This window comes from Parasteatoda tepidariorum, chromosome 8 (assembly GCF_982258835.1).
Source record: "Parasteatoda tepidariorum strain Cologne lab strain chromosome 8, Ptep-v5.0, whole genome shotgun sequence".
NCBI classification, from domain to species: Eukaryota; Metazoa; Arthropoda; class Arachnida; order Araneae; family Theridiidae; genus Parasteatoda; species Parasteatoda tepidariorum.
In genome coordinates, this window is record NC_141762.1 from 77,834,207 (window position 1) to 77,849,799 (window position 15,593).

Below are 15,593 nucleotides of genomic sequence, written 5' to 3' on the forward strand. Positions count from 1 at the left end.
GGCAATTGAAGCAATAACTATGAGTTCAGTTTTTAACTAATGCATTCCTATCATTAATTGTCTTTAGAATTCCTCTGATTAAAAATTTTGTTTGATAAGTAAAAAAGATAATCAACTTAACACCATGATAAAATCGTAATGTTTTGAATTTTACCAGACCCTATGGGATTTAGATCAAATTTGGCATAGTGGTGTGTTTGTAAATAAACACACCAAATTTTAATCAAAAATATTAGCCCATTTTAGAAATAGGGCCCTTCAAAAATAAAAATTGTCTTATCCTTCTATATGATATTTTGAAGTTTTTTACAAAATTACCTAAAATATCTCCTAGTTTAATTAGAGTGTTGTGCTACAAACCATTTTAAAGCTATTTTTAAGACCTTTGCAATGATATACAGCATATTTACTAAATAAAAATATTTTTTTTAATTAAAATGTGCCACTATAATACTTAAGTAATCATGTAAGTTTGAAAGTGGGTTCATGGTAAAATAATTTATTGAATTGCGTTTTTATTGTTAAAAAAAATATGTGATAACACAACAGAAATTAGATAATAAAAGAAAACAGAGAAAAATAATTTATTAAAGATGTTAATTTAATTTTAGTACTTTTTGTTTGATATCAAGCTAACTATTACAATATTTTTTCCTTAAGTCTTTTTTTTTCTCAAGTTTTTCCTAAAATCCTTTTTTTGTGTGTTTTATTTAATAATTTTAAGTTGAAAATAAATTCAACTTATCTTACACATTTTAAACTCTGAAATGATTGTGCAAGTTCAAAAGGAGACTCACTATTGTTAAGTTCATTGATCAGATGAAGAACCACAGCTAAAAACAAAATCTTTCAGTAATTCAGCAAGTCAAAAAATAATTTGCAAAGCATAACAGGCTTCTACAAAACAGTGCACATCAAGATATATTTTGAAAATCACATCCTAAAAAATAATCTTGATTTTTTTGATTATTGAGTTTTAGTAATAAAAAAAAATTGAAAAATAAATAGAAATTTAATTTTTTGATTGTATTTCAAATTAATATATTTTTATGATAAGGGAGTGTTATCTTTATAAAGTAACTAAGCTTGATATAAATATTATCTAACTATAATCTATTTTCTGAAAATATTTTGTCTAATTTAAAATATGGCTGACCAAAGACATTTTATTGGACAGAGTTTCAATTCATTAAATTTACCTAGAGTGAGAGATAATAAGAAACTAAGATGTTTTCTGAAATGGATAATAGATATTTTTAGTTTAGTACCAAAAACAGCAAAAATTTATCTTTCTTGCAGAAAAAAGCTCTCTGAAAAGAGAAAAAAAAATTAGTAATCGGGCTAATAATCTAAAGAAAATAAAGACTCAGAGAGCATAGATGAATATCCAAATTTTTAAAGTTGTTAAAACACTCAATGTCTCACTACATAAATAGGGAGAATCTCCTATAGATAATGCAATACGGTGTGAATTTTTTACAAATGTTGAAAGTTCTTCAGATATTAAAATACCTGAAGAAGCAGTAAAATCTTAAAATTCAGTTTTCTTGTTGCACCTCCTTTGTTAAAAAAGTGATGATACTGACCTGCTTGCTGAGAGTTTAATGCCCCTAATTATATGGTAAGAAAATCACTCTTGTGAGATTAAGGCATTTTATAAAGTCCTAATCCAAAGCCTTTTACTTTCAACTGAAACTGCAAAAAAGATCAACACTGTTTATGAAAATCATGAAATAAGTAGACTATTTCCAGGAATAAAATATTGCATATCTGCACAACCAGAAAATGGAGAGAAAGTAAAAGTGTATAAACGGTTAGTTTTGTGCAACTTGATGGCGGTTGACGGAGCTTGGAAAGGAAAACTTCCTTATTTGAAAGTAAATTTTTCAAAATTTGCTGAGCTCAAACCAAAGTATTGCATATTAATCAACTCATACAAAGTGGAACTCATACAGTTTGCATATGCACTATTCACCAGAATATAAAACTCTAGATCTAAAACGTTTAACTTGGTAAACACAGAAACACTTCCTAGCTAAAATATTATATAATCCTACTTCAATCCATTGATATGTAGGAGAATGTTCATCCTGTCTTGGAAATGAAAAAGTTAAAGACTTATTTGAAAAGATATTTGACTAAAATATGATTGAAAGGGTAATTTGGACTTCTGTTGATAGATGCAATTTAGAAACTAAAAAAACAAAGAGAATTCATTGATCTGTTTTGTTCAAAGCTTTTTGTTCTTGATCGACATGATTTTATTGCTAAGCATCAATACATTAGTGAAGTAAAAAATAATTTGAAAGACAAAGAATGCATAGTGATATGACTCTTCTGAGAACTACACATTTATTTTGCAAGATGAGGTTAAAAGCTAACACTGGACAAATAATCAAGCAATTGTCCCCCTTTTTGAATTAGATTACAAAAATGAAGAAAGGGTGGAATTTTAATAATTACTTCTCAATTCTTTAAGCATAATACAGTGGTAGTGCACTATTTACAGCAAAAATTGAATTTTTAAAAATTAAATTTGATGGAAGAATTAAAAAGATTTCTGTCAGTTCGATTGCTCAATATAAAAATAAGATATGTACTAATTTGTGTTTCCATAAAGAAGATTTTCATATAGGAGCTGAGTGGCACTTCGCAAACACTGCACATAATAAAGGATCTTGTGATGGTGTACAGTTAAGAGGTTAGTAGCAAGTGTAAGCTTACAATGACCATATCAAAATCAAATTATGATATCAATGCAGCTGTTTCAGTCGGCTGTAGAAAATATTTTATCTGTCCACTTTTTGTAAAGTACTCAACAGGAAGACATTGAAGCAGAAGAATTTCTTGCAGATAATTTAAGTAAATCTGTTATTATTAAAGGTACACAAAAGTTATATGGATTTACCTCTGTAGCCTCAAGCAATTCATAAGTTAAAGTGAAAACATTTTCTTATGTATCAGAATCAGTTGTTGAAAAATTAATGATTTCACATAACAAACTTAATCTTTCAGAAGTAGCAGGATATGTATGTGTAATTTAGAATTGGTGGTTTATGTATGTGCTCACAAAAAATTAACCTTCTTTTTCTCACCCAAGAAGGCAAGATGTACTTTGGTTTTTGGTCTGTCAAATTGTTTGTTTAGTTAACCCTATGACTCCAACATGAAGAATATACAGATTGCCAGAAAATGAAATTATCCGAATAAATGAAGCATACAAGAACATAAAGCAATATGCGCACACAATTTCATTGTTATTTACTTTATATCGATACAAAACAAATGAAGTTAATTTTCAAATATTAGAAAAAGGCATTAATTTCTTAATAATTGTTTTTTTCTTTCTTTTACAATTGGAACTATTTTGTAATACGTAATTATGTGTTACTTAGTCAACTAAGCAGTATTCAATACATTATTTTAATAGTAACCCATCAAAATCCCACTTTCAAGCTTACCCAATCGCTTTAGTATTATAATAAGTATTATGCAAAATTTTTGAAGCGGCGCATTTTAAAAAGTTTAAATTTTAATTAATTATTATTATAAATTAGTAAATGTGTTGTACATTATCATAAAGGTATTGATAATGGCTTTAAAATGGTACTTAGCACAAATCTCTAGCTCACTAAATTAAGACAGTTTTTAGAATAATTTTAAAAAGTGCTCTGCAAAGATTTTTTGGCTGATTTTTTTAAAACTTTTGCAGGGCTATATTTTCAAAATAAGCAGATATTTTTTAATAAAATTTGGTATGCTTCTCTACCTACATGTTGAATTTCATTTAAATCTAGAAAAGTGATGTAAAATGGGTGTCATTATTTGACACAGAAAGAATCCTAACGACCCAAGATTTTAATGATGAGAAATAAATAATTTACGATTAGGAAAAACAAAATTTTTTTGATTTAATATGAAGCTAAACAAAGATGAAAGCTGAATTTCTGTATCAATTTAACTAGCAATATTTTCCTTTGGCTTTTAACACAGAAAGCTAATTTAATTTTACCTAGATAAATCTACATGTGCAATAAATATTTTTGAAATAAAGAATTATCTGATGTAACTTTTTTTTTGCATCCACTTCACAAAATTTGGTGTATTTGTCAGGAGGTTATTAACGTAAACAGGATTTGTGGCTCAAGAGTTTAATTGAATATTATAACCAAACATTTATAAGCAAATATACACAATAAAAAATTTAGCAATTACTTATTACCAGGGCTGGGTTTTTGCTGTCAAAAACTGGTTTTTGACATGACAGTGGTTAAAACCGTGTTTTTACCGGTAAAAACCGTCAAAAACCTACTGTTTTCTTTAATTTATGGCATATAGCAGACAATATATTATTTTCACATAATTGCCTTTATAAATGAATGTTGTAAATGATTGCTATTGATTTTTCAACTATATACACGTATTCTTATAGAAGGATATACATTCATATAGAAATATTGTAATATACTTATTGAAAATAGTGATGCTTACTTTTATCATTATAGCTTGATTTGCAAAGGATTCAAAATTTTGCACTTCTTAATTGTTAGAAATAAACAAACAAACAAAAAAGCTTTAAACTATTAATAAATTCAAGAACTAAAACGAAGAATTTAAAATTTGGTATTTCTTAAATATTAGAGTTTGTTAGTAGTTACAAGCTTTGAAAGTTTTGTTTAACTTATCTAAGTCAAGAATGACTTGACATTCTTCAGTAATGTAATATGCCAAACAAAATGATGCTTGGAAATGTTGAAAATTTTGTTTAGTATCCTAATATTTTACTTCAAATAGTATGTTTTGATATAATCAAGTTGGGAAAATGCAAGAATCTGTTCCTAAATATCTTTTAACAACTTTTTTTTCTAATTTTATTGCCCAAAAATGAATTAATTTTAAATTATAAGCAGTTAAACTCAAAAATACAGTTTTACCAAAACTATGGGTTTTTGACTTTTTTGACATGACAGTAGAAACCATGGTATAAACCGGTAAAAACCGTCACATGTCAAAAACTTGCCAACCCTGTTTATTACCTACTACATATGCTAGGAAAGCAATACTGAATTTCATATATAGGCTCAAATTAAGAAATAAAATAATTTTCTTTAGATATTTCTTCAAAATACACAGCTTTCCGAAAGAATAGCATGAAGAAAAACTAGTTTTTTAAGATAAAAAAATCTATATATCTAGAAAAAGTCATAAGTGAAAATATATTACAAATTATTTATAAAATTAGAATAATACTCTGGAAAATTTCTGATCTGTGCCAAAAGAATTGCCAAATCTTGACGATTTTCAGAGAAAGGCTCACAAGAAACTAAAAAAATATATATATAAATAATCACCAAAGAGAACAAACACGAAATGTTTTACTTGCAGCTCTATCCTAAAGCTAACCAACCAAAACGCACTCCTAAAAAAAAAAATTTTGCAAGTTAAAAAATTTTTTGCTCAATTATTTAATCAATTGCTTAAGTTAGTACAGTACAGAACCCGTTATCCGGAAATCAGAAAACCGGAAAACCAAAAAACCGGAATGAAATTCCATACATTTTCCCACCATTTTCAAAAAAAAAAAAAGTTTTTTTTCCTCATAAGATTTCAGGATTTTTTTTTTCTATTTTGTATTCTTACCATCATTTTGGAAATAATCATTAGTGTATTACTTCGTTTTAAGATTATTTCCAATTTTTTTTTTTTTAGTTGGGTTTAACAATAAAAAAAACCCGGCTTTTTGTAGCGATTCAGAAAACCGGAAAAATCAGTTATCCGGAATAGCGATGGTCCCGATCTTTCCGTATAATCGGTTCCCTACTGTAGCTGTAAAAAGATACAGACATATCTCAAGAAACACAAATTATTAATGTACCAAAGAGAGACATTTGACAATGCAAATAAAAAGTTCTCTATATGGAAAATTGCAGATATGTTATAGTCAGTCTTCCATTACGCATTGGATCTACATAACACACAATAAAACCTATAGTAAAAATGAGTTTAAAAACTAGCTATAAGGACTTTTATGAGACAATTAGGTAAAATTGATTACATATTATGTGAGTAAACAAAAACCAATAGGAAACAAGAATATATTCAAAAGTTTATGAAATCTGTGTTTAGCAATAATATAAATTATTCAATAAAATATTGAAGCACTTGGTTACAATCATTAATAGGGCATTTAGGTATAAGAGAACGCTTTTTAAATATTTCAAAAAAATATTTTGCATGCTCACGACAAAACACCCGATGCTTACAAGGGTGAAGTGTAACATTTGCAGGTTCAAAGCAAGCTCGACAAACAGCAGAATTAGTATAATTGTTATCGGTTATTTCTTGGGAAGATTGAGTATCATTCTGAGTTTTTAGAGGTATTGGACTGAGAGATCTATGTATTTCAAAGTTTTTCCCAGACTCTTTATCAGGTTCTGATGGGCAATAAGTTTCCGACATGTTCTCCTTAGATGAATTAGGAACAGATTTTGAGGTGTTCTCCTTAGATGAATCAGGAACAGATTTTGAGATGTTCTCCTTAGATGAACTGGGAACAGAATTTGAGGTGTTCTCCTTAGATGGAACAGAAACAGACTTGCGCTTTCGACACGGTTCATGTTTAACATCGGAATAGGAGATTGGTGGCGACCTAGACCGTTGGGTCGAATGTCTTGCACCAGGACCACTTCTACGTCTCATGGGTTCTTCCTTTTCATTAGTGAGTAAATAATATAATGCAGTTCCAACAGCTACAAGGACCCCTACACCTACTACTATAACTTTATCCATGGTTTATAAACGTGAATTAATTTCAGGTACAAAACTAAGACCGGGGAGATCTTTTATATACCCAAGTCAATAAAACTTCGTATGACAAAATAATTTCAACGCAATTTCAATTGGTAAAAGAACTAATTATGTGATGAGTTTTACTTTCAAATCAAATTAAATCCAAAACTGAATAATTAAATATAAATGAAATTATAATAAAATACAAATAACGTTATACAACTCAATAGCTCGTACAAACAGAAACAAAGAATTGCAAACAAGTAAGTATGATCCTGTTTCAACTTTTCAAGTTTAATATTTCATTTGCTAATGAAGAATATTCGAACGACAACAGTAGAAACTATTGATCTTAATCTAAACGGGAAAGTCCCTTAAATAGGCAACAAGTACATACCAAAATCAAAATGTTTGCTTAGAGCTTGCACATTTTCTCGCTAAAGCCAAGGATAAAATTTGTAAGTTGCAAGCAAGTATAAAATGTCTACTAAAACGGATGATCTCACAATAACCACCAAAGTATTTCGTAATCAGGTTCAATGCTCGTAATTGACCTAAATATAAAATGTCTGTTCTGAATTAAATTTTCGTAGTTACAAAATTTTCTATAATTTTAATATTTGTTTCCAGCCAATTATGGAGGAAAGTAAGACCATTTTTTATAGTTGGTTTCTATTTTATTCTAGTTTGAATATAGGATATTACCGATATTTAGGATTCATTTGAACGAAATATAAAATGTCTGTTCGAAATTAAATTTTCGTTGTTACAAAGTTTTCTATAATTTTAATTTCTGTTTCCTAACCAATAAGAGAGGAAAGTAAGATCATTTTTTATAGTTGGTTTCTATTTAATTCTAATATGAGTTTAGGATATATTCGTATCTTGATTTGTCAACTACAATTGCTTCAGTGAAATTTTTTTGTTGCTACCCCCAAAGTGGCCGATTATTTTAGCTTAGATCGCAAAAGATCTTTCCCTCCTTGCAAAGCACTAAAGAGTTAAGAATGTAAATATATAAAAGATATTACAAAGATTAGTTTAGAAACAGCTCAGATTGCAACTAAGAAATGAGCTGTGAATGTTCAATCACCAATCTTCAGCATTGAACAAAAAATATTTGAGTTTTAATTTGGAGGATATTTCTGTATCCTTTCTGTCATGTCAAAGGTAATCTCCGAATGCATTTTAAACTTGCAGTTTTTATTTTAAGTATATTTGTAGATGTTTGCCCAGGGGTGGGCTATAAAAGGCAGGAAGGTAATATGTAAATTTAGGCAGGGGTGGATATTTCCTTATCATGATCTATGACAGAATAATCGCCAAGTCTTGGCAACTTCCAGACAGCACCATGCAAGAAACTCAAGGACGTAGGCAAGGGAGTGGCTTAGGAGGTTCAAAACCCCCATTGTAAATAAAAAATTTTAATATTTTCTCAAGCTAGTCATTTTTTTAAATTTTTGCTTGTAAAAAAAACTTATGCTTCCTTTAAAGTTTTTCTTAGATAAATAACACGTTAAAAATCATTTTACCACATGGTGAAACCAAGGTATCCCGCCCACTCCCTGTCATTACTTACACAGCCGATTCTTTTTTACTATGGGAAAAAATTCACTGCTTCAAATTGCCCTGCTTTTTCTATCATTTTCTTGATATCCATGAAGGATATCTATAGGTCAGAATAAAAACTTGTTTGTTGGAATTTGATAATAAATGCTTCACTCGAAAAATTTCCTTGAATTTCGGGGCTGCCTATTTGAGATCGAAATAAGATGTAACTACTATTATTGTGGATGTAGGGTGCTCCAAGAGTAGTCATAACTTAAAGTTTAAAAAGGAGGTAACTCTCAAATCGCATTTCTTCTCAACATTTACTTAGGAATTTTTATGTAAGATGTGCTCGAAAATTGTTCAATTTTTCTAGTTGTTTTCAGAACCTTTAGTATGTTATTTAAATATATTTTAATTTAGTGGAATATTTTTTCATACATTAATGTATTTCCTTTAACTTTTTATTCAATTTTTATTAATAATTTCCGTTCTACATTTGAGTCATGATGCTTTGTTATGAAAATGATTTATTTATTTTAAATGAGCTTTCTAATCAATTCAAAAAACACCCTCAATTTTTTTTTATTTTTATTTATTCGAAGGTAAATTTAAAATTATTTCAATTATGTAGTGTATGTATTAGGTTGAAACTTTATTAGATTTCAAGTGTAAATTTATTTTAAGTGTAAAGGTATTAAATTAGTTCCTTTAAATTTTTATTATCACTATATTTTTATATTTCTTGCAAAGTAACTGTTATTAAGTACAAAAAGATACTAAATTTTACATGAGCATTAACTTTAAACATATGATTAAGAAGAATGAAATAAATTTGTTTTCAATGAGAAAAGTAATAACTATGCAATATTATAATATACCTTATTATAATAACAGAATTTCAAGTTTACACCTGAAAATTTGCTCTGCTTTAAATACTTTTACGTCAGGTATATGAAATTAAAATATTTGAGTTATTTAGAAAAGTAAAAGTGAAACAAATAAATGAAATGAAACAAATTATTTTGAAGTCAGTGTTATTTTAATTGAAATAGAGTTGTAAAGAAATTTTAAATAAATAATTATTCTAAATAATAAAATGTTTTCTCTTATATAAATACCGTTTAGAATTTTAAGCTTTTAGATTTGAAGTTTAACATCGGAAAATGCTTGAGAGTTTTGATTTGAAAAAACATCTGTAGTAATTTAAAGAAAAAATTTAGCTAGGCCCAATTAATAATTATTTTTTTCTTTCTTATAAGGTAATCACATTAAGAGTAATAGACGGAAAGGAAAAAACAAGATTTTTAAAGTCCTTGAAAAACAGTGTTTGAAAATGAACACTTTATATATTTAGCTATTTTTTTATTATTTATTTTAATATAACCTATGTCTATTTAAATATCTATAAAGCATTAGTATCAGACCCTAATTTTAAATTTAACCTCACTTCAATTTTGAATTTTTTGAATACCCCTCATGAAAAAATTATACTTGAAGAAACTGAAAAAAAATCACAGAAAGGGACCAATTTGAAAGGTATAACTCGTAGCCACCTCTGAGCAAACATCTATGTGTTTTTGTTTTTTAAATTTGCAATTTAAAAATCTATTTGGCACTTTGCGATTGTAGTTGGCTCCACAGATCACGATACGGAAATGTCCCTCATTGGTCATCCTCTGTGATATTTTTTTATTAGTTTCTCACGGTTCGTGGCCCAGAAATTGCAAATACTCCATGATTATACTGCAGTAGATTACGATTTTGAAATCTTTCCTTTATTTCTGTAGTTTTATTAGAAAATATGGTACTTTTTCGGTTAGCCGTGCGGAAGCGATAAGTTTTGCAAACTTTTTTATTTATTTATTTTTTATGTCATAAAAGTCAAATCAAAGTAATAATTAGGTAAATCAAAAAAATATCTACAAAGTTACCCTTTTTTATTTAAATTTGGAAAGGCAATTTCATCATCTTTGTCACAAAGGTAATTTGCTGTTGTGATTAATTTCATTAGAAAATCTGCACAAAAAAAAATGACCCAAGTCCACATAATTTATTTAAATAGTTTCCTTGTCTTCTGGATTGTTTTCAAAGCTACAAGTCTACTAAATTTAACATCGGTAACTGTGAAACCTATATGATTAAGTTGTTGAATGTGTTCTATAAAATAAAATATATTCAGTTAAAATTTATTAATGTGAAACTTTTAAGAACTAAAATTTTTTTTTACTTAATTGAGCTCATTTGAGTAAAAATATACTGTTAGTAAACTATTCCCTCTTCTACTCCTTAGTTAACTCCCAAAGAAATAATAAATGAATAAACGATTATCATCACCAGTGAAAAACTGCTAATTATTTTGTTCTTTTTTTTACAGTATTATTTTTAAGTATTCAAGTGCAGAGATAACTATCTTTTCTTACACTGTTAATTCTATGTTTCAGGAATTCCACTCGATAGAGAAAGTTACTTTTATTTTTTATCTGAGCCACCTTCCTTGATGAACATAGCTTCAGTTTCCATAGCCATCAAACTATGGGAAGCAGCTGGTATGAATGAACTCATGGCGACGCAACATCAAATTCAACAATGTCATCGCCAAAATATACACGAAGCGGGTGTGCACTTTGAGTTAGCGTATTCCAGATTGGAAGAAAGAGCGCTTAAAAAACTAAATGAGTTAATTTTGCCCGAGTCATTAAAACTTAATGTAACTCAATGTATGATGCCTATAGGATTGCAGTTTCGATGGTCCACTGAACATAATAGAAAAGAGTATTGTAGGTTTTATGATCTTTATAAAAAGGGAGGCTTGCTCTATTGGACTATGGAAGGTGTCCTTGATCAAGTCAAATCACTCAAAGAGCTGATTATCAATGCTGTGACAAGAAAAGATTTGGATTATTTTTATAAATTAGCTTGCAAGTACTGCCTCGAAGAAGATATTTTAGATTTATGGGAGAAAGCACCATCTGCAAAAACTATGCAACTCAATACTTTGAGTATACTCTATAAAACTCACATACTAGCATATTGGGCTGCTGTTCAGAATAATGTGTTGCCTCATTTGTTAACAAAGATTTTGCTTTTTGATCCGTATAATATATATAATCCTGACCTTGGTATTTATGAAAATCTGATATTATTATCAATTTATATTGGAAATCCATTTGCTTTTAAATATTTCTGGTTTAAACTATCAGATCATGAAAAATATGTGAATATAGAAAACTGGGTGACTAAACTAACTGGGAAAATTAAACGCCATAAATATACTCAGCACCAAACCTACGATGTACACACTGATATGCTGTGGTTTTTACTGGCGCAGGAACCAGCTAGCGACCCTGAAAAAGGGAGACAAATTATTAATTGCCACTCGAAGATATTATTTTTAAGTTTGTGTTTCTACTGGCCGTTTCAGAGATTTTTGGTGCCTGCAATGTTTAAGTTAATGAGCTATATTCATATTGATACTTACGCATCTATTATGAAAGATCTTGTTTCGGAAACAAAAGGTGGAAGGTTAACAGAGGAACAGTTCAGGGCAATTTGGCATTATAGTCCTTTACAATTTCAGAATCATTTCCTCTCTATCATAAACAGTAAGCCTAAGGCCAGATTATTTATGCTATCGACATTGCTATTGGCCGGGGAAATTCCAACAATATGCATTATTTTGAACAACGATTCTCCAATAGAAAGAAATAGATTTGTGACTAATTTAATTCAGTCTAACCTTAAACGCCTTATACAGGAAAGTAAGTTAAGGTTTGCTAATGCTTTGTTATCAAAGGAAATGTCAGAGAGTGACATCAATACTTTCAAGCAACATGTTATGGTCACCTATGCAAATGACTACTGTTGTGATTGCATGTGCAAACTTAATTATAATGCAACTGAGCAGTTTTTGAATTGGGGATTTCAATCTCTAAGTGAAATTCAAAATTTTAAGAAAAGTCAATTAAATTTAAATGAAATATTTATTTCTTTAATTCAGTTAGGTGATTTTGGCCATGCTGATCGTTTTTTGAGCTGGTGTTTTGATTCCGAAACGGAAGTAAATCAATTCATAAATGGATTTGTCAGTGAAGATAATATATTATATTTCGAAAAGTTAGTGTTCAGATTAAGTTCTCTTGATAAATATGGGTGGGACATTTTTGAAAACTTTTTAAATCACATATCTCTTCCCTCCCCCAAGATTAAGATCTTGAAAAAGTTACTTTTAAAAGAAGTGGGGCATATAGTAGAAGCACATAATTTGATCTTTGCAACAAGGCTATTAAATTGGTGTCTCCCTGACATTGTGAAATCAAACCAATATAAGTATAAATTGTTGCTTTCCAGGAGAGGTATTAATTCAATTTTAGAGGCATTACTGATACTTCCAAAATGGGATAAAGTTAGAAGTTTGCTAGAATGGTTTTTTCCTCTGTCCAAAGAAATAGTCGATAAATTGAAGTATACATTAATTACCAAGAAATTTCGAAGTGGAATTTACCCCAAAAAAAATCAAAGAAGAGCTTTATTCCACGTACTAGATCTTTTTGTTGAAAGTTACAATAATCCTAACTTTAAAGGTTTAATTGACTTTGATTGGCGTTTGAAGGGTTATGAAATCATACTGTTTGATGTTTAAACAAATTTGTTTAAAACAAAAATGATAAATTGTTGTTTTATTTTTCCAAATTTGCACATAGAATTCAAACACTTTTAACCTTGCAGAATTGACTGATTAGCAGAATTTCTCCTGCATCTCCAAAATTAGCTTCAAAAATCCTTATTTTCCTCCAATCCCAACATACTGTGTATACTTTATTGTAAAAATTATGTTTAGTCAAACATAATTATCTATCAAAATTTGACAACGTAGATTTAAATTCCAAAAAGTTAATATAAATTTAATTTGAATATCATACAATAATAGCTAAAAGAGAAATAACTATTAATAGTGAAAGCTATTAAATAAGTAAATAGAATTTTTAAAAATAAGGAAAAGTTTCAAAAAATATCTATAAAGAAAGAAAAATTTGAATGAAAAAAAAGGAAAAATTTAATCAAAAGATTTCAAAAAAGATTCCAAGATTTTTTTTAAAATTAGAGCATTTTGAACAAAAACTGAATCTTATTAAAAATATTTCTTATTTTAGACAATTCTGATTAATTAAAGAAAAATAACTGATTTTTTATCAGTTCTATTGTAAGGTGTTTTGTTTGCATATTTAATGTTTCTTTATAAGAAATCCATGAACCCGCTCTTTCTCTTTTATTCATTTGTCTTAGAAACATTTTGAGTTAAAAGATAATTTGCAGATGCAGAAATGTGCATTGTTTCAGCTACAACACAAGAGCAACAGTGAATTTTATGTACAACATTTATGAACAACCATTTATGTATAGCAGGACACAAAAAGTAGAAAATACTATGTTGAAAGTAACATTCACATAAATATATAATCATAAAAAAATGTAAGGCATATTAATGTGCAATATGAAAATAACACGAATTACGTTCATTTGCATATTAGGTAATAAAAATATTTTATATTAATAATTTTATACAGGTTTAGTTAAAAGCTACCTTACAGCAAATTTATAGGAGGAAGAAACAGATAATCAAAAATTTTAATATACCTAGAAAGGTAACATAAATGAAACTGGAAAAAATAGCTAATACAGTACCAGATTAATATAAATTTTTTATACTTATTTTTAAATTTTGAATTTTTTTTTTTTAATTTATTGCAAATTTGGAAAAAGTTACAACATAAACATTGAATTAAAAGCAATAAATAAAGCATTCAGATGATGATCAGAGATCAATGAAGGGATTGTAATCCAATGACGCGAGGAAGACTGATCGGTAACTTATTGTTAGAGCAGAAATAAAGTTTTTTCTGTTTTTTTACTTTTATTCTTAGACAGTTAAAGCTTAAGTAAAGCTTTAAAAATTTCATCAGTCATTTTTTGACTGTGAGACAAAGAAGTGTATAATGATCATCAAAAGTTTTCATTTATAGTGAGAAAAACATCTTTAAGGGGCCTTCTTACAATTCCATGAAGCTTATCAATCTACTGTTAATGTGTTGTGCTTCAAGACTTTGTATGTGGTCTTGGATTCCTGCAGAACTGAAGTAGATTTGGTTAATAAAGCTTATATTTTATATAGAAATGAAAAATTCATTTCATTTGTCACATTTTTATCAAGTTATTTCTTCCAAGTTTAGAATAAATGTTGTACATTTGGAAATAAATACTTTAATAAGTTTTTGAGTCTTTTTTTTCTTACATATATTTTATCAATATTCTACTGCTGAGATACTTAAACAATTTATTCAACTATGTTTAAATATATAAGACACAATTTTTTTTTTAAATTTTTTAAAAAATGTCATAATATATAACTACTGCATAATATATAACTACTGTCATAATATATAACTACTGCATACTAGTATTTTCCCTACTTTAAAATTTTTTTTATCATTAATTAATAGTAATTGAACTAAATAAGCACGATTCATTTATAGTTTAAACAGAATAGTTCATTGTTAATTCTTTACAAAATTTATATTTATTTATTTTACAAAATTAGCTCCTTTAGAAATGCTTCCACCCTTGGTACAAAAGCCAATGATCATGTCCTTTTGGAATGCAAATAAATTCTGCATAATGCCAATTTATTGCAGGGTTTTCAAATTGCCTTTGACACCCTTATATATAAGCCACTGCAATGTGTAGCCACCTGTCTTCTATGGTAGGTAGTGGTTGCATGTGACTGGACTATGTATGTTAAATTATACTTAACTTTTTTTTTTTAAATCCTTAGAATACCTTCATTTTATCATTTATAAATTAGATCACTAAGTATATACTGTTTATGAAGTCCATCAAAACAAACGTTTTTTTATAATTATATTTCGTGATAAAAATTCTCAAACTATAAGTTGGATTAGATTAAACTTTGAAGGTTTACTAAAATTTAAAGCTTAGAAAATCTTATTATAGTTTGAAAAAAAAAAGTATTTTTGAACTTGTGCCAAGACTGAATTTCAAATCTAATCGATTGAAATTTGTATTGATGGCAATTTTGCTGCTAAGAATATTTTTTAAGAAAAAAGAATTAAATATAGCGTTGTTTTCCCTCTAAATAAAATCATATTGTCTCTTAAAAAAATTCTTTTTATTTACATTATTTTTCATTTCTTAAAGAAAAATTGAATTCTGGCAACTTTGCTTGAGCAAGTTTAAAG

General features: G+C 28.1%; 1 protein-coding gene across 1 annotated transcript; it reads left to right on the forward strand.

Moving 5' to 3' along the window:
• Positions 1-7,287: 7,287 nt before the first annotated feature.
• LOC107454892 (uncharacterized) lies at positions 7,288-14,608 on the forward strand. Its single transcript, XM_016072236.3, has 2 exons — positions 7,288-7,435; positions 10,782-14,608. The coding sequence occupies exons 1-2, from the start codon at positions 7,426-7,428 to the stop codon at positions 12,977-12,979; spliced, it is 2,208 nt and encodes a 735-aa protein (XP_015927722.1). The 5' UTR covers positions 7,288-7,425; the 3' UTR covers positions 12,980-14,608.
• Positions 14,609-15,593: the final 985 nt, after the last annotated feature.